Consider the following 20,430-nt stretch of genomic DNA (forward strand, 5'->3'; position numbering starts at 1 on the left):
AAGAAACACATTATACACATTATCTTATCTGTGATGGGACCAGAAACTGATGTACAATGTAGTGCTCAAAAATGTGATCATGGATCTTCAAGCTTATTTTCCTTATAGCAAGATAAAGTCATAACATAATAAATATAGGCCATAAAATTTAAACTAGGCATATATTAACTTTAAGACTACTATTCCATTTCTTTCTCACAAACGCCAACAAGGATTATTCTCAAAAGCATGAACCCATGATCTAAGAGCATCTTTCTAGTTGTAACTAGCAACAAACATATTCACTCAGCTTGCTATAAACAGGTTTTTCCTGAAAGATGTGGAACAATGTGTTGATCATATTCCATGGCTTCTGTGAAGACAACAAAAAATAATAAAAAAACTCTACTCCACCCAAGTTTTGATTCCATTAGAAAAGCAATTAAACCTAGTTAAAAGGCTTTCTACAAAAAGGTGTAAAATTGTGTCTGGTATGCTTTTCCCAAAGTTTTTCCGGTATCTCAATTCTGCTGGATCCAAAACCATCCAACTCATGCTTTATAGTTAGAAAAATTCATTTCCCTTCTTCTAAAATAAATAAATACAAAGTCAAAGAAAATGTTTCCCCTACAAAGATCCCTCTCAGGACTATATTAAAAAACAAAAAAGTGTAACAAGGTTGTACTTATAGACAATTGTAATGATTCACCATGACTTTCAGAACTGAAGCAATACAGTAACTTTCTGTTTTCAAATATAAGATGCCATATATAATTTTAAGGATCGATAAACTGACAACACAAGTAGAGTTATTAAAGTGACATGAATTACTTGCCTGCTTAAGACAATGTAACAAATCCATGGTGACTGTGTCTAAAGAGCAAACGGGCTCTAAATCCCAAAATGTCTCCCTATCAAGTTTTAAGATGGTCTTTGTGACTAGTGGAGGTATGAGCATAATCGAGCTGAAGATAAAAGACTATCAGAATATATGCTATACAAATTCTCCTTTACTTTCCTGTAAGGACAGAAGATCTAGGCAACCCTCCAAAGAAGTGCTGTATTCAAATAAAATTATTGGCAAGTGCCCCAATATATTATTTGGTTTGGACATGGGAATTCCAGGATGTTTGGCAGGACACAGAGGATTTTTTTTCTCCCTAATGTAAGGGTCAAATCATTCCTTTAGTCACATGAATATGGACCTTGTTTCTTCATTTTGAAATTGGGACAATAGAACCAAACCTCATAGGAAGTAAGATAACATGTGAAAGTACCTAGCTCAGTGCCTGGTATATAGTATGCACTAAAAATAGACAAAAAAAAAATTGTCTATTTTTTCTATTTTGTCTATTATTTTCGGTTATTTTCCACTTTCAAAACTTTATCTACAATCAGTTCTTGATGATCATACATCAATCATTCAAACTGTAAAATGTTTCCTCTCATCTTGCTTCTGGAAGGCATTCCCCCTCCCTCTTTCCACACACTTGTATTATGTTTATGTGAAGAGGCTATGTAATATATTGGTTAAAAAGCCAAATCCTGAAGAAAAAAAAAGCTAAATCTTGTGTACAAATAGTAATAATAATTTCCACCTCATAGGATTATTGAATGAATTAAATGAGTTAATAAATATAAAACATTTAAAAATCATACGCATGTTAGCTATTATTCAATATATATTAATTTAGTTGTATGTGAAAACAGGATTTGAGGCATGTCATTTGAGTTCATATAATGAAAACTAAGCAAAAAAAAAAAAAAAAGAAAGAAAACTAGAAAAAGACTTAATTTTTTTGTGATATAAAAAAAGTCCCAAAATGTAATGCCTTGCCGTATCAGTTATTTAGAGGATTTTTCATGTTTGAAATCTCTGTTCTTGCTCCACAAACATAGGTAAAAGAGAATGTTAAGATTGGACAAAAACACTAACTAAAAATGTTATCATTAATTTTAATTCACTGTATATAACCAAACTTGCATTAAACAAATGTAAAAAAACATTCTGATTTATTTCAAAATAAACATTGCCCAGTGTTAGTTACGTATCAGGTAAATTCATTCCTTTCAACATAATAGAACCACGCTGGCCTTTAATTGAATATTAATATTATAATGTAGCCATGTAAGGTGGATTCTGTAATTTTCGTGGTATATTTCCAGATCTCTCTATAACACCTAAGGAATTCTTTACAATAGCCATTAAAAACTAAATTACTAATATCTGTAAAATTTCTTCCCTAAAATTAATAGTGCTTAGGGTAATAAATTTAAATAAGATGGCAGCAGTTCGGAAAGAGTATGGTTGTCATTGCACCAATCTCGATTTCACAGTAGCTCACCTCAGAACCGTAAGGAGATTAGGCATCACCTCTGTCACCCCTCGAATTTTATGAAGAAACTGAGGCCGCCAAAGGCTTTGATACTGATAGGGCCAAGAGCACAACCTAGGGCTCGAGGCTCCCAGTCAAATAAATGTTCCAAGTTTTTCATATCAACTTTAACCAAGTAATTCATACCAACCCAAAACTGTATTGTTTCTTTTTTGCCAAAAAACAATTCAAAAGAGTAATTGTTAAAACACACACACAGGACTACATTCAAGTAAGTATACAGTACTCAGTTTACTAACTTCTCATGATCTTTTTTCAAAACCCAAACCCTATTGTGACTTTCAAATTACCCCCACACTTGGTCTTGGTTCCTGAACCCTCTTCCCTTTCCTAAAAATGGTGGGGGATGATGAGCAGAAATCAACAATTTACTTTCTAATCCTACCATATTTGAGCCAGGTATATTGACTCATCCTTTTTCCATCCTCAGCATAACAGACAACAGTTCTACAGGAATAGTTTCTAGCAGTATTTTTTAGTATCAATCTTGGTCGATTTTATTATTATTTCATAAACCAGCTTAATCTCCAACCGATCCAAAAGATTTCACATGTAAACACATTCCATCAGCCCCCCAAAATGTTGATAATATGCATGTGTATAATTTACTCATTTTCTGAAATTTTTGTTTTTCCCAAAGCAAACCTTTATCAAAAACCAGTAAACTGAGAACAGAAAATAAGCCATGAGGTCATAGAAATTCATTCTGTCAGTGTACTGTAGCAAAATAAAAAAAAGTGTTCAATTCTGAGCCAATCTTAATCCAGGTAAGTCATCTTAGATTTTAAAATTAGCAACATATGAGTAATTCAAAAAAGTCACCTTTGCACTAACTTTTCTTTAAATTTATGTTCCAAAGAATATTAAAAGCGATTTTTAAAAAATAGACTTCATGAAATTGCCAGTGTCTAAAAGCCTTCCCACTAATGCAAGATAATTGCTTTTCAGTTTGAGTAAAAACCCTTTTTAAAGCAAAAGCCAACAGCTTTTTTGATATTTAGGCAAAAATTATTTTTAAAAATCTAAAACTAAACTTGATCAAATACTTTAAGATACATTCTAACTATTCTGCCCGAATCCTTCAAGAAAGGGACATTTAATTCCTTGGACATTTAATAAGCTTCTCTTGGCAAACTTGCCTTAACAGTAAACAAATTATTAATCAAAACAGATAATTCTGCTTGTACTGATATCGTATTTGGGAACACTGAAACTGGTTTGTAATCTATTTTAGCCCTTGCAGAAAGAGCTCTAAAATAACCCTCTATCTGTGGTGCATGTGTATATATTATATATACATGTATACATGTATACAGATACATATTTTAATCCTTGTTTTTTTTTTTTTAACCTAGAGTTTGTACTCTTAGCAGCTGTGTACTTTTGGGCAAGTTACATCTTTCTGATACTCAATTTTCTCATCTGCAAAATGGGGATAATAGAATTTACCCTGTGGGGGTCATTGAGAGGACTGATTCAATGTTAGGTTATTATCCCATATAAATTTCCTAAACACATATAAACAATCATACCCCCAAAGTATATGAACTCAGTGGGGCGTCTAATGTTCAATTAACTATGAAATTCCCTTTATTTTATATCTATCAACTAGACCAGCTGTTTATTAATTCAAAAACATCAAGCCATGTGACTCATGCAGAATAAGGATACACTGGTGGCAAGAAAGACAAGTGATCTTTGCCTGGATCTATTTTTAGGAATGGTTTATCTCCACCCCTAGTGTTAACACTGGAAAATAAACAAATGGATGAAAGGCATCATAAAAGAGTCACTCTGAGATCAACAGTTTCATGGTATTTGAAAATAAATGGGGATGAAGAAAACATTTAGATCATTTCTGTACCAGTCCTTACTGACATAGGGCAGGCTGGAATTTGCAAAGAGGTTTAAGAGGAATTGCTGAATTGATGAATTCAGACTGTTCAGACTGCAAGGTTCAAAGAGGTTCCAGGTTTAAAATGTAACCAGTGAGAAAACTATAATTCAATAGTTGGTTTTCAGCGAATCACTACCCTACAGTGAAGAAAAAAAAAATGATTTTTTTTTTGTTATACGGTTACTTCATCTGGGCAGAAAATGATCATCAGTTTCCACAACGAAGTATATACTTATATCTATATATTATTTTTTCTCACCTAAAAAAGTAGGGAAAAACCAGCCCTGATGATCTTGTCAGGCTTAAAAGATGTTATAGTTAATAATTATGACATCACCAGCGACCTGTTTTCAGAATCATGCCAATTCATACTATTATCATGGGGACGATTACAATTAGAAATTTATCAAAAAACGGCTAAGTATTTTGTTCCAAATTATACTCCTGTCCTGCCATAACATTTGGTAATTAACTCATTTGCTAAGAAGAGTTCTGATATGTACATAGACCATTCAAACTCTCTTAAACAGATATTACACCACGCAATTTCCTTATTCATCTTAATCTATTCATGGAACATAATCTTACCGGAAAAGGAAAAATGTTGTCAGCCCTGTTCAAGCTGTCTTCCATCCAGGATTTAGGAGCAAAGGCAGAGCTGGGGCGAGCGTACTTCTGCAGCTGAATATGATTGCTTGCAAAATTTTTCTTCAAAGGCGAGATGGAGTTCAGGGGCGTTATTCCTCCATTCAGCCCTCTGCGGTGATCTCGGCCTTGGGAACCTCCCCAGCCACCATATCCACCACCTCCCGGGCTCCACGAAGAAGACGGTGTAGGAGAGGGACTCTGGTAGCTGCTCCATGGAGAGGGGGGTTTGTTAAGATTATTCGCCAAATGAGGCAGCTGGTTAAAAGCAGCATTTCTATGTGTGAAAGGTGGGGGATGGGGACTGGCAGGAGACCTCCTCTGCTGCTGATGCTGGCTGTGATGATGCTGGAAATGAGGGTGATGAGGGTGGTGCTGTGAGAGAGGCCCGATCTGAGGGGAGAAGCTGCCTCCAAAGCCAGGGCTGACATGATGGGGAAAATTTTGAAACAACAGAGCACCGTTATTAGCTGAAGCAGCCGGGACCCCTCCCTGGTGAAAGAAACTTGCATCTTCATTGATGATTGTAGAGGAAGAAGGTGCTATCGCTGCTGACCAGTTACTGAAACCAGTAAGAGACGATGCACTAGACGTCAAGGGTTGGGTTGAAGTACCTAGCCCCGTGGCTTCTTGATAATCAAACCCTGTCAACACTGGTGACTCAATTCTTATTTTCTCCTTCCCATTGCCATTTTCTGAAGAATTGTCCCCTTGATTTTCTTCTGATTTTGCCTTCTCGGATTCAGGCAGTATTCCAGCTTCCTGACCTGGACTGGGGGAGAGCTGCTGCTTTTCTAAAGGGTCTTGCTGTTCCTGTTGCTGACTTTTTGCTTTTTCCGACCCCAAGATCTCATCCTGAATGTTATGGGTAGCTGGAGCAGGAAAGAGCCAAGCTGACCCGGCACTGCTGCCATTGGCAGCTGTGTTATTATTTATAAAAGCAGCAGGGCTGGGGGTGGCATTTTGGTGATGGTGTGGAGGCTGCAGATGTGGATGGAATCTGACTGGAAAAGCAGATTTATTCCCAGTATTGCTTTGCACTAGCACTCCAAACCCGTAATCCCCCATTTATTATTTTTAGGATCAGATTCTTACAATAAAAAATGACAACCTGATGTCTCACGTCTTTGTATCCTCTACCCAAAATTTAAGTCGTTTGTTTGAAATGTCTTATTTATAGCTAGCTCAAAGATCGCAGCTTATCACTTGAAATAGTTCTGATTTGGAATTCTGGTCTCTGAAAGAAAATAAAAACTAAAAAAACAAACAAACAAACAAAAAAAAACTCTTAAAACATTGACATGAATCCAACTGGGCTTATTTCTAGGAGGGAATAAAAACGAAGAGGGTAAAAATCAAGTCTTTGGTTAGTAAAATAGGCGCTTTCTTTTTCCAAAGGAAAATGTACATGAATGACAAAAACACAGCTTCTCAAGCATCTATGGATGTAGAAGAATAAGCATTGCGCGGAGTAAAAATATATATATATATATATATATAATTTAACAATCACATATGGTCTTCCTCAGCAGTTTAGATTCACTCACATAAAAATTAGAATAGGGCTAAGAGGAGAATACGTTCTTTTCTTGGCAGCTTGGTTAAAAAAAAAATCAGGAATAATTTAAGAACATTATATATTATATATTTATATATATAGATTATATTAGGTTATCTGGGGTGGGAGGTGAATTCCTGGTTGCGGGAGAGGAAATCAGCATTGACTAATGGAAAGATGATTGCAGGGAGGTTTCTGCTGTTCCTGGTCCTGTTTCTGCTCTTTCACGGGGTGCAGTTTTGGCCTCTGGGGCTGTTCCTGAGGCTTCGGGTGCAGATCTTGCTGCGGTCGCTGTTCCTGGGCTCCCCCCGGCCTCCTCTCCCCCATGAAATGTGCTGGAAACACCCGTTTCTCCCTCTGGCGGGGGGGCGGGGGGGGCGGAGATCGCGATCAGGAAGGATTAGCGAGACTCGGCGAGGGCGAGGGCGAGGGCGAGGGCGAGCTGGCGGCCCGGGGGTGCGGGGGCCAACGGGGCGACCTGGAAGGTCCTGCGGTTTCGGCCTCTTCCCCTCTCTGCGGCTCCGGGGTTTTTTTCCCTCATGGGACCCAGGGGCGGTTTGTTCAGTTCTCTCAGTTCGATTCTCCGCAGGGGGAAAAAAAGAGGAAAAAAAGGGAAAACCCACTAGTGTAGTTATTCTAAAAGAGAAGGGCCTCCCCCCTTTGTGCTCTCTCTTTTTTCCCCCGGATTTTAGAGAAATCTATAATTTAGAAGGCTTTTGTTTCTCCTCACGGTTGCTGGGCCGTCGCCGCCGCCGCCGCCGCCGCCGTCGCTTTACCCTGGTCCCGCAGTCCCCGCTGTCGTTGCGGACTCCGCCTGGCTCTTCTTCTCTCCTTCTTCCTCCTCTTCCTCCTCCGCTGTCGCCGCCGCCGCCGCCGCCGCCACCGCCTCCCGGTGCCCGGGTCCCGCAGCCGCGGCTGAGTCCTTCTCCTCAGGACCTAGCCGAGTGAAATGACAACCAGCTGGAAAGACCGAGAGACACTTCCGGTTCGATGAGGGCGGGGTAGGGTACCGAGGGCGCCCCGCCCACCTGCCGAACTACCAATCAGCTGTTAGGATTTAGACTAGGCCACGCCCCCGGCTCAGGTTCCCTCCTAGGAAGGTCGAAAACTTACCTCCAGAGACGCCCCTTCCGTCTGCGCCTCGCCCAGCGAGGCCTGGTGCCTGGAACCCGCTCCCCTACCCAGAGTGAGCGCGGCAGGTGGCCATCTTTAGTGTGGGCAGAGGGACTCCTTCGCAGTTTCTCTCCGTTCCCCACGCTTTGCAGGAGTTGCAGATAGGGATGCACGGAAGAGAAGGGATCCCTCTAGCACTGGGAAAAACTGTCAGAGTCTTGGGGATCCAAGTGGCGGCCGGTGAAACCACGGATGAACGGGAAGCCTGCCCACAGTAAAGGTGGGTCCCCAGGCGTCACGTGCTTTGGCCCGAGCTCCGCCCCAGAGGGATCTGGAAGGGGAGGCGGGTCTCCCCAGCCGCTGTGCCGTGCCTAGAACTGCGTACGTCCTTGTGCTGGCTGTATCCCCCGCGCGGACTCTCCCTTCACCTTCCAGGCCCCCGCCCCCACCCCCCAGCCTGGCTTGGTTGCCCGCCTGGTGCAGCCTCTCAAGCACAAAGATAGAGCTGCCGTAAGCGTACGTGGTGGAGCCCTCTTCCCCGTCCTGTTCTGGTCCACCGCACGGGCTGTACCAGAGGGACATTGCCAACACGAAAATCTCATCGTGGTCCTCACCTGTTCAGATCTCTTTCTGTGGACGAGGCCAAACCCCCTAGTCTGCTAATCAAGGCCTTTCCGCTCTCTGGCCAGTGCATCTTCAACGCCTCATCTCCGAACAAATGCCCCACGCTAAGCTGCTCCAAACGTTTTGACATGCCCTTTCCTTTCTTCATTTGTTTCGTTTTAGGAATCCGTTCGAAAGCTACCCACTCTCTCTCAAGTGCATCCATGGCTCCTGAGTCCTGTGTCTGTCTCTCATGCTCGTTCATCACGCTGTGGTAATGGCTGCTTCTGTCGGCCAGACCTGTGCTCCGCCCTGGGCTCACTGAGGAGAGGACCTGGAGGAGGCATTGCGGGATGGCTGCTGGAAAAAATGAACCAACCAACGATGGTGAAGTTAACCTTGAATGACAGTCGCTTTTCCAAGTCCGAATTATTTCATTTCTTCTGCTGTTTGGAGTTCTCATCTCTCAAACTTGGATGGGCAGGTCTTCCTTAGCCGCGCCGGTGGGCGTCTTGCTCACCTTTGCACATTCCCACTTACGACCTCCATCAGGGACTAGGGTAATGCCTTGCTCTCAGCACATGCTCTACAGACGTGAACGTTTTCCTTTAGTAGGAAACAAGAAATGAAAAATGAAGAGAAGGGCAGCCCCAGTGGCTCAGCGGTTTAGCGCCGCCTTCAGCCCAGGGCGTGATCCTGGAGACCCAGGATCGAGACCCAGGATCGACTCCCGCATGGGGCTCCCCGCATGGGGCTCCCTGCATGGAGCCTGCTTCTGCCTCTGCCTGTGACCCTGTCTCTCATGAATAAATAAATAAAATCTTAAAAAAAAGAAGAGAGAGAAGAAATCACAGTAGAGCCAGAGTAGGAAAACAAAGAGAGACCAAAGACTTTTAAGAAGAATCTTAGGAACAAAGGTGGTTTCCGTTTCATTTCTACAGCCCTCCCTGAATGGCCCTAACTTATTCTGCCTCAGTCTCTCAATCTGCTAACGGTTCCATGTACAATACCTATTTAGAGCCTTAAGAAGTGGTTTTTATTCTCTTTTCTCACATCACGACCATGAATCTTACCTCTGCAACTGTACTCTGAGTTCTTTGAGCGTAGGGACTGGGTCTTACTCTGCTGTTGGACATACCTGCAACTGGACATACCTTGAGACTTGCTGGTTCAGTTAGGTGTCATTGCCAACAGAATGGTTTCCCTGACTGCCCCTCTCTCTAACATATTGTAGATTCCTCTCTTCAAATTGCTGCTAGATGTAAGTTAGTTTCTTAAGGGCAGAGGTTTTATCTGATTTGTCTTTGTAGCCATAATGGCCAGCCATAATGGCCAGCATAGGGTCTGGTACAAAGCAGACTGGGAACATGCTTGTTGAGTGAATGAATGAATGAATGAATGAACGTTCAGTACCCAGCGTATGGTTGAGTCTTTTGCAGCTACCAATTCTCAGTGGCTAAAATGGCAGCCATGACTCGGAAGAAAAGGGACTATCTTTGAAACCCAATATTGTAATTTGAATCCTACCCCTGCTACTTCCTAGTTGCACTGCCCTGGGCTTTACCTCTATGAGCCCCTAGTTCCTCATAGATAAAATGTGAATGATATTTCCTGTCTCACTGGGTTGGTAAATTATATAAACTACATGTGAAGTGTTGGGCTGAGGTTTTGAAAAAAAAATTAGTTCCTTATTACCATATGAAGCATAGAGAACTTGTACTTCACAAGTGTCTTTTGCCTAGAAGCAGCTGTGTACATGACTGAATCAGGAACCTGTGTTGGTTTGTAGATGGAGGAGGCACACCCGAGTCCCAGTCAGGGTGCTACTAGGTCAGCTTGATCTTTTAAGACTAAGTCAAATGTGGGCAGTAGGTTTGGGCTGAAATGAAGCTAAGATGATCACTATAGACATCGGGCTGCTGGTTAGGGAGTAGGAGCATGGGAGAGGGAAGGAGAAAACAATTCTTTTGGGTTAGTTGTCAGCTCAGAAACCCAGGATACCCAGCTTGGGACTGCCCTCCTTAAAAACATTCTGGCCACAGAAACCAGTCTGGGTAACCATGACAACAATTCAGCAGCTCCATTTAGGATCTCCAAAGGGATCTACAGTTGCAGATGAGTGCTGGCTTGAACGCTTTGCTGGCAGAAGAGAGCTACTCCGTGAAGCATTCTCACTGGGAGCCTTTCAGGTTGCGGAGAAGGCAAGCTCTGTCCAAACATTAAGGTACTACCAGATAAAAACAACAACAAAACAAAACAAACAAACAAACAAAAACCCTCCCTCCCTGTCCAGCAAGAGGTTGACACACCTTCAGAGAACTTGTAGACTAGTGAATGCAAGTACCCTGCTGGCTATTGCCCGGCCCCTCTGGGGTCAGACCCCAAATCCAAGCCTCCCAGGAAGCATGGCTCTAATATCTCCTTCACCAGCCTCTTTTAAAGCTTGGCAGGTGATATAAATCTCATCTCATAATCACACAGAATGAACTCTGCCCCATTCCAATTCTGATGTCCTCCACCACTGCCCTTGATGCATTTGTCAGCATTCTCCCAACAGCACACACCCAACTCCCCAGGGGCCTGCCTGGTGACTTTAGTAACCAGGGCTGCCACCCAAGGCCACTCATGTTGTGCACTAAACAACTACATAGGGCACCACAGACTATTATGTGAATATCACACCCTGGAGTTGGACAGTGTGGCAACCCTGCTTCAGTTCATTTGAGTAAAACAGAGGCACCTTATGGAAATATGACACCCATACAAAAAAGCGACAAGATACTACCATAAAATACATGAGCACATGCTCATTGCCTGCAGAAGTATTTAAAGCAATTGGTCCATTTATAGTTTAGAGTCGGTGGCCCAGGAGTTTTCTGTGATGGAATTGAAGGACACAGTGTCCTTGGTGTTGCTGAGTAGTGAGCTGTAGCGAGAAGACAAGTCTGGGCAGGTCCATGGTCCCGTCCCTAAGAGATTAATACTCAGCAGTTACTTTGCTTAGCTTCATTAATAAGCCTTCTAATGTAGGGTGGAATATATCTTTTACCAAAATTTTTAAAAATGTAACAATAATATTCCAATGGAGGTCCTATGAAGGTAGAGGAAGAGAGATGAGTGGAATTACCTTTGGAGTATCTTCTTTTCCAAAAGTGTCTGGACGCTCACTCCCAGAAGGCAAGCTGAACAGAAACAAAACCAAGTCTTGAAAGCAGGTTGTATTAAACCCCACCTCTGATCTTCACCCTGTTTTAATATTGAAAGGTGTGCACATTTACCTAGAAAACACTACTGTGTTTGTGGGTTTTTTACAGTTAATTTGCTGGGTTATATTTCCCTTCTTATTTGTTCTTTTATAATCTGCACAAACCCTTTGCATTTTAAACACTGTTTTCCTCCTGCTTTCCCATTTAAGGTATTATCATTAACATAGAGTCCATAGTTAACAAGCCATTTTGGTGGGACTGGTGAAGCCAGTTCCTCCGATGCATTGTTACTGAATAAATGGCTTGGAAAAGTCCAAGACACAGACATGCTTCACTTGAAATTGTCTTATTCTGGCAAAGATTTTGGTGACCAGGAATAGGGGGCTGACCTTCTAAACTGTGACATGCATCACATGGGATGACTTGGGTTCTTTAGTGCCTCAGCCACCTGTGTGGATAGGCTGCTGACGTAGATTACTCCTTGCTGTTTTGATTGGGTACACTTCACTTCCCTGCACCAAACCCTGGCCATGCTGTTGAACAGCTGCCATCTTACACCCTTGTGGATAGGCTTGGAAGATTTTCACGTGTGATACTGGAAAAAGAATAGCCTTTTCGAGCTTGCAGAGATGCTTCAGGGTCCAGAGGTCAGAGAGCTAGGAGTCAGAGACCAAAATTCTAGCTCCAACATAGCTGTAAACTCACAAACACTGGTTCAATTTGTCTGATGATTTCCTTTCAGCCAGAAGTTTTACTATCTAAATAGTTTCACTTTAGAACCTTTAAGCAATAAAGGTTCAAAGAAAGGCATCTATAAAATTACTATGTTCCTTTTCTTTTATGTCCAAATTTCCTGGTTCCTTATTCTTAGAGTATATTTATTTCTAAAGAACAGTTAGAAGAGTGGATTCATAAGCATCCAACCTCACACTTTAGTGTGTTTCGGTCCTTATAGGAGCCCATCAAATGCAGATTTCCAGGCCCTGTCCTCCCAAAGATATTCTGATTATGTTTTCTCATCCTATTTTCCCATGAAATTTTAAAGTTCAAGAGATTTTTCTCAAAATAATGCAAGAGCAAGAAAACCCAAAATAAGAATGGCTAAAACAAAACAAAACAAAAGTTCCTTTCTCACATAAAAGAGGTTTGGGAGAGTCAATGTAGGGCTGGTGGGGTGGTTTCAAGAACCACCAGAGCCAGGTTCCTTCTCTCCCATTGCTTCTCTCCTCAAAATATAAGTTCTGCCTATGATCCAAGACAGTTGATCAAGTTCCAGCCATCACGTCTGTGTTTTCAAATGAAGAAAGGAGGAAGATGAAGAAGGACATGACTCTTCCTCTTTGAGGAAACTTTTCAGAAGACATAAACATCACTTTCATTCTCCTCCCTCTGGTGGGAACTTGGCTATATGGTCCCAACTTGGACAACACATGTGGTGTTTATTTCACACTCATGTACCTAGTTAAAAAGTGACATTCTATTACCAATGAAGAAAAGGGGAGGTGGATACTGATGGGCGAGGCACTTTGGCCTAGATAAGTTTAGTGACTGGCCTGAGTCTTATAGCCAAGTCCGTGCCCTTGTTTTGCAGTTGAGGAAACAGGTCCAGGGGAGGGCCTTATTTAAAATAACTCAGTTATTTTGCCCAGGTATCTTGACTCAGAGCTCCTCCTCTACCTAGTGGTCCTCAAATTTTAGCATGCTCCAGAATTACCTGAAGGACAAGTTAAAACAAACCAGAATTTGATTGAATAGGGATAGGGTAGCACCGAGAATCTATGTTTCTAACAAGTTTTAGGTGCCAATGCCACTGGTTTGATAAACATGCTTTGAGAACCAGTGATCCACAGAACATCCCCACCTGGGATTAAGAAGGACTTCGGATTTACTGTGGCCAGCCTTAGTCCTCCTCCCCTTTTCTCTGGTTTACTCAATTGTGCTATGATTCATTCTCTCAATTGGCTAAGCCAAATGTAGGAGTCATCCTAAACTCTTCCTTCTTCTCCTCCTCCTCCATCCTTTTATAGTTGGTCCCAGGTTTTCGACATTTCTCTCTTCAGCATCTCCTCCTTCTCTCTGTCTCCCTCTTTGGTTCATATCTAATCATTTCTCACCTGAATTTTTTTGCAGATGCTGTCTTCAGGCTTAATACCTGGCCTTGCTCACTGAATCTTTCTAAATGGGGAGTCTACTTACATCACTCCATTGTTTAAACACTTTAAGTAGCTTCCTGATGTATTCAGCTATATTTTTCCTTTTTTAAAAGATTTGTTTGTTTGTTTTTGAGAGGGGAAGCAGACGGAAAGGGAGAGAAACCCAAATAGACACCGTGCTGGGCCCAACATGGGGCTCAGTCTCAACCCTGGGATCACTACCTGAGCCAAAAACAAGAGTCAGACACTTAACTGACCCAGGTGCCCCTCAACTGTATTCTTCAAACTTCAGTGATTTTCATTCCAGTATCACAATTTTTGCCATATTGGTATAGCTCCTTCACTGTCACACATTTAATGTTTCTGTCAGTTGGCTTACCCTCTAAAAAAAAACTTAAAAACTTGTTTAAGTTAGTGTGATTTACCACTCAAAATGAAAAACAACTATATTTACTATCACCAAAAAGTAATTGTCATGTTTAAATATGGAAAACAAAATAATGCTATGAATTTCTTCTAGATCCTATATGCATTTCAAAGGCTCTGATTTTCAGGGCTTCTTCCTTTTTCTTAAAAAAGGAAGATTAATAAGGTTAGAATGGTGCTAAAGACTTACTAGCCCAATCTTTAAAGATCTTCTTTACATAATTAGAGGGATTGAAAGAAAATGGAAAGGAAACTAAATTTCTCACAGCATGATTTAAAAGTATGCACTACCTTGTCAGGGTGCCACCTGCAATCATCTTGTGTACCCCACTGGAAAAGGACCTACTGTCTGAAAAGCACTGTCAGGCTCCTTAACATGTCATCCTATGCACCTGACAGACTGAATGACATTTCAGCATCTGGCAACTCTCCCAGAGCATTGTTCCAAGCATCCTGAAAAACTTGAGGTTCCTTGAACTTCCCATCAGTCATGAATACTATTTACTACAAGTAACAGAATGCATGAGTAAGGATGACCTAACCAATAAAAGGTTATTTTTCTCACACATCAAGGAGTCTAGAGGTGGGTAGTTGCTCGTGCTCACTGGTCAATGATGTCAGGGCTCTGGATTGGAATCTCTGGATGTTCTTGTCCTTTACTTCAGAGCCTTAAGATGTCTGTCACAGACTCAGTCATGACACTGTGGCTCTCAGAGGCAAGAAACCAAGGGCTTCAAAGAATTGAGTTTCTAGTCATGAGCTTTCCTCTGATCAAAGAGAGTAAGTCTTTCCCAAGGGCCCTTCGGCATACTTCCTGTTACGGTCAGGAAGAACCTAGTCAGAACCTGGTTGGGTCACATGCCACAATCTAGACCAGACCTGGGCCCACCTTCCCCAAGACTAAAGAACCTCCAAAATGTGAAACATAGCATAAAACCAGGATTCTGCTAGCAAAGGTAAAGGGAGAGTTTTTGGAGAAGTCAAAAAGTGTCTCTTAGGCTTCCCACACAACTTCCTTAGGCCTTTCCACATGTGTCTGCCAAGAACACTACTTTGTTTGCCAGGGGAGCTCCTACTCAAGCATTCTCATTGGCCATCTTTAACCTCCCAACAAAGGTGAGTGTCTTCTCCTAAGTTGGCAGAGACACTTTGCCGTATAATTGACTATCATGTAAATGGTAGTTTAGATCTCACTCACTAGAGTTGCTCCTTTGGGTCAGCAACTTATCTCCTTTGTATCCTCTGGGTCTCGGCATAATGCTGGCACATAGTAGGCTTTCTTTACTGGGTGTTTGTTGAATTAAGGTTGAATTAATCAACTTTCCAAAGTAATAAATTTTAGGTTGAATATAACAAGAAGTGTACTTTGGAAAATCTTACAAAGAGCACTCTAGATTTTATTGTTGCATTTTGTATTGTGTTATGAAAAATAACAGCAATCTCCTATTAGCATGCATCAAGTTACTATTGGCATAGCACTTCTACCACACTGCTGATCTTCTGGCAAATCAGTCACTGTAAATCCTGGCAAGTGGTTTATAAACTTAGTAAACCACTTCAATCTTGTCTAAAACACATTATACATGGTAATAGCTTCATTTGGCCGAGTCAGTTTAGGTACCATTCCACGATTACATTAAGCTAGTCTGTATTGATATACCCTCAATGTTAAACAGCTTCTTAATGAAGTGGATTGCCTTGAAGCCATTGGATAGTGCATTCACACACACACACACACACACACACACACACAGGCATACATATAAGGTTATCACCACCCAAAAACAACTGCAGAGGCAGTAATTATATAATATTAATGAACAATATCATATACAGTTGGATGTGCCAGTCTCTAATGTAGCTGAGTTGATCCTCAGTAATGGGTTTCTTGATATGACCTGGCCCCCACAAAAGTACCTTCAGGTTCAACAGCCCAAGTAAAATAAAATAAATGCATAAATAATTTAGCAAGGGAAATAGGTAGCATTATGGCCACACTTCTGTGTGGCTGTTATTTAAAAGCCTGGCAGCTTGGCAGTTAGAAACCACTATGTCCAGGGGTGTTGTAATTCACCATTTGCTCAGAGTTGAAATGAGGCAGAGGAGAGCTCCAGGCCCCTAGCTCATTTTTTATTTAGAGGCAATTTTTTTAATCCATTCGGCCATTTAAGTTCCAAAAATAGAAAAAGGAAAAAGAAATAAACATGCTTCAAATTTAGAAGTTCAGAGGCTGGTTGGAGCCCTCGTTAGGCAAGATCTGGGATGCATTTTCTAAGCAACGTTTTACAAATCTGTAAGTGCGTGGTGGGGGTCTAAACATTCACTTCATTGAATATGTGTATTTCTTTTTAATCCCTGTATGGTGGTTTATGAGGCAGAGTTTTTCAAATTTTAGTCTTTTTAATATACTCAGACACAGGATTTTTTGCTGTATTATTATATGACCTATCTTACTATTCACCCAGCATTATTTGTAAATGGACTCAACTTTTAAAACTTAACTAAATAAGTTTAAAAGGAAAATTTTATATCACTAATGTAAATAGAGAAATCAATGTCGTGTCATAAACAGATGCTACCATTTATTTTTTTCCTGACATACACTGAAATAAATACAGATAGAGTCAAACAAATGCCTAGCAATTCAAAGTTCCTCTGTGTACCACCTGAAAGCATCTTAAAGACTGTCAGTGGCACTTTCAGGGAAGCACTGCCTTACTGATTAAGAACACACACCTTTTGAATGAGGCAGGAATGGATCAAATCCCATCTCTACCATTTACCAGAGTGCCATTTGCCATTTGCTGAATGACCCATGAGCAGATGTGTTTGTCGAGCCTCAGTTTCTGCACCTGGAAAATGCGGATAAAAATTGTCAAGCAGTTCTTTGAGAGGACAATATGAAGCAATACATGTAAAGCTCTCGCCATAGCACCTAACCTATAGCAAATGCCCAAGAACTGTCAGCTATGATTATGATTAATTTGTGACTGGGGAGATATGTGATTATAGAGCACCAACCACTAACAAATTCAGTTCAGAACAAACAAAATCAGGTGTCTACCATGTGACAGGCTCTGCAGTAGGCCCCACAGACATGGAGATAATTCTCAAAGTGACAGACATAAAGACCTAAAGACAGCAGTGTATGCGAAGCGAAGTATGAGGGGTATGTGCTCAGGTTATTATGGCAAGCTAGAGGAAAACATGAGGAAAGTCGGCATCACAAAAACAAAAGGTGCAAATCCACACATCAGGGCTTTCCTGCTGGGTTACAAGGATATTCATCAGTACTAGAAGGTACCAAGTAAATTGGATTTCTGCTGGAGAACAGAAGATGCATGAAATTCAAACATATATACAGCAATGGAGACATCATTATTTACTTATAGGCTTAAGTGACACTAATGAATTGGTGCATATCATTTTCAAAGCCAAATAGTGGTCAAGCGACATATAAATGGAATTTTAATTTTCTTTCCTTCCATAGATGTCACAGACAGGTGGTTCCCAGATATTTTAGATTGGGCCTGCTGAGTAATTTGCTTTTTTAAAAGTCATTACTTGTTAACATGTAGAGATTATGCAATTTCATAAGAAATCCCAGATTTGTATCTTTTTTTTTTTTAAATGGAAGATGTGGCCATCTGGATTCCTACATATGGCAATTTGGGGCTGGAGTTAAGCGGTTGCTGTTCTCGTAAGATGGGGTGTTCACTATTCAGTTCACTATAGTCCCTGCCCATCCAGCTGATCATGTTGCTTTAGGAACCAGGCAAGTGGCATCCCACCTCTAGCCCCATGCCTTAGAGGCACCACTCTGGCTCCGCTCCAAAGGCACCCTTTTCCAGGAGTTTATGGAGCCAAGGAACCCCTGTACTGCCTCTTTTACACCACACTGCTGGTGCCTGGAATTGCCTTCCCATGTGACCTGTGCCTGCTTCCAGAACCTGCAGAAACCTCTTTCTCAGATAGTGCTTCTAAAGGTGAATACCACTGCAAGAGTACATACCCTCGGCCTTAGGGGTGGCCAAGAGAAAGCTTGGGTAATTGGGGGGAACTTTGGGCTAAGGACCATATCATCATTTTCAGGTAAGGAAGTCTAAGGAGTCTGAGAATTCTAACCTTGAACTTGGCCTTCCAGGTTCCATTATAAAGGTGTGTTTGTCAAAATAGGAGACTAGACCATACTTCAATTTGTTAGTTCTATTTATAACTTAAAAGTAGTTAGGCATATGGTAGACAGACTTGCATTTATACTCTTTCTTTCTCTAGGCCTGCAAATGTTAGCAAATATTAGGACTGGGCCAGTGGGTGGATTTCACTTCTCTCTCTTTGCTACCTGACCCCCATTCATACTTGAGTTTGTGGCTCTCACTAGATGTGAGCATCATGAGGGGGGCACCCACCAATCTGCCCCTAGTACAGTCCTCCTGGGTATCCAGTGAATATTGAATGAGTGACTAGGTAATCTGAGAGCTGATATCTCAGGTTAATCCTGTTGGAATTATTTTCTTCTGTCATTTATGTATACACGTCACAATTATTTTAAATTTTCTCTTTACAATGCCATTTATTGCTAGATCTTTTTTGGGGTGATTTCTATTTTTCAGATTTAAAATGAATTTATATACATGGAGAAATAGTCCAAAAGGTTTAAAAAAGCAAAAAGAACCTCACACGTTGCCCTAACTCCACTGATGCCACCATTATTCACATTTCAATATCTTTACTTCCAATCTTTTTTCATCAATTTCTTTTCATGGTTGAGACCCTACCCAGAGATTGATGATGGTGAGCTGCCACATTCCAACTATTTGAGCAGGTTTCCTGCTGCCATTTGTCATCCTTGCTATGCATTTTAAAAGATAAATTGCCTAAGAAACTTCTTGATTTCATGAAGAAATATTGAAGCAAGGAGCATTATGAACACTTTCCAGAGAGGTGAATGACATGGTTATAAATTTGTGGGTGTGAGATAGTTCATGATATGCTCTATTTCCCAATCGTTCATCATTTTTATCAACATCATGATCACTATCAAAGGTCAACTATTAGCCATCTAATTGTTTACAACCTTTTTCTGTGAAGGTCTGTATGAAAAATGCTGCATACACTTGGCCCATTCCCTTTCAAAGCTGACACACTGCCATGGATATGTGCTTGTGATTCAATCACCCATCCACACACGTCCATCAGGTGATGCCCCAAGGCGCGCTACCTCAAGATCCCGAGACTATCCAGGGCAATAGGGGAGAGATAACTAAATTCCATATTGCATGACAAGCCAGTAAATAAGGGTGCTGTGGGGACACAGGAGAGAGGCTACCTTACTCAGCCTGAGCTCCAGGGAGGGCTTCGGAGAAGAGGGGAAATTTGAGCGCTGTCTGGAAAGCTGAGCTAGGGGTTGGCAGGTGTGGAAAGGAATCAGGTGTCAGGTTGAGGCCCCTTGAGGGTGTGGCTGGTGAGGAGGAGAGCACCTAACCCATATTCATCGATGACTGTGTACTAGCTATTGAAGGGCCATGCTGGGTCCTCAGAGGCTAGAGATGGAGGGGCTAATGAATGAATACGTAAATAGACCTTTGGCTGACATCCCACCTCATGGAACATTTCAGATCTACATCCCAATAATGAAGCCTAAATTCGAGGCATTCTAGAATTATCCCTAATAGAAGTAATTTAAAATGCCCTCAAGGGGTGCGTGAGTGGCTCATTTGGTTAAGGGTCTGTCTGCCTTGGGGTTCAGGTCATGACGGGAACGAGCCCTGACCCTGCATCACAGCATAAGGGTCCCTGCGCAGTGGGGAGCCTGCTTCTCTGCCTCCCACTCCCCCTGCTTGTATGCTCTCTCTCTCTGTCAAATAAGTAAAATCTTATAAATAAATAAATAAATAAATAGCCCTCTATAATTTGGCAATGTCTATCAAAAATGAGCATTGCCCAAGACCCAGAAATTCTATTTCCTTAACAAGGGCCCTATGTTCTGTGAATTACTTCTGCAATCAAAGATTAATTACAACAATAAAAATGTTCTAACTTTCATGGTAAATCAGTACCACCAATTTGGGAACAAATTGAGCAAGATGAAATAAGACACTAAAATGTTCCTACCCTGTCACTCAGTCATTTTCTTTTTAGAAATCCATCCAAAGGAAGTCACCTGGGAAGTCACAAAAGCTTTTCATATAAAGATGTTCAATGTGGTATTATTTATTGCAGTGGGGGAAAAAAAGGATTCATCTGAAATGTTCAATAATGGGTAAAAGCTCAAGTGGTAAGTTTGCATATGGGATGTTGGGAAGCCATCAAAACTTGGTTGCAGAAGAGTCTTTATTGACTTGTAAAAATGTTAACAAAGTAACTATTAAGTCAGAATACAGAAATGTGAAGATAGTGTGATCTCTAACATAATACCAGCACAAACACACATCTACAAGACTCATGGGAGTGG

At 41.3% G+C, this 20,430-nt stretch overlaps 1 protein-coding gene and 1 long non-coding RNA gene across 7 annotated transcripts in view; one reads left to right on the forward strand and one right to left on the reverse strand.

Moving 5' to 3' along the window:
- The window catches only part of CPEB4 (cytoplasmic polyadenylation element binding protein 4), a 61,782-nt gene extending 54,328 nt beyond the window's left edge, over window positions 1-7,454 (reverse strand). For all 6 annotated transcript variants that reach the window (XM_072824114.1, XM_072824113.1, XM_072824111.1 and 3 more), the window contains exon 1: window positions 4,861-7,454. In XM_072824114.1, coding sequence (XP_072680215.1) covers window positions 4,861-5,985 — 1,125 coding nt within the window. In that variant the 5' untranslated portion in view covers window positions 5,986-7,454. The remainder of the gene's footprint in view (window positions 1-4,860) is intronic.
- A 4-nt stretch (window positions 7,455-7,458) lies between these two features.
- On the forward strand, window positions 7,459-9,023 carry LOC140632244 (uncharacterized). Its single transcript, XR_012029755.1, has 2 exons — window positions 7,459-7,868; window positions 8,375-9,023. It is a non-coding gene; the product is annotated as an uncharacterized lncRNA (long non-coding RNA).
- The last annotated feature ends 11,407 nt before the right edge of the window (window positions 9,024-20,430 follow it).

Source organism: Canis lupus, chromosome 4, assembly GCF_048164855.1.
Source record: "Canis lupus baileyi chromosome 4, mCanLup2.hap1, whole genome shotgun sequence".
NCBI lineage: Eukaryota > Metazoa > Chordata > Mammalia > Carnivora > Canidae > Canis > Canis lupus.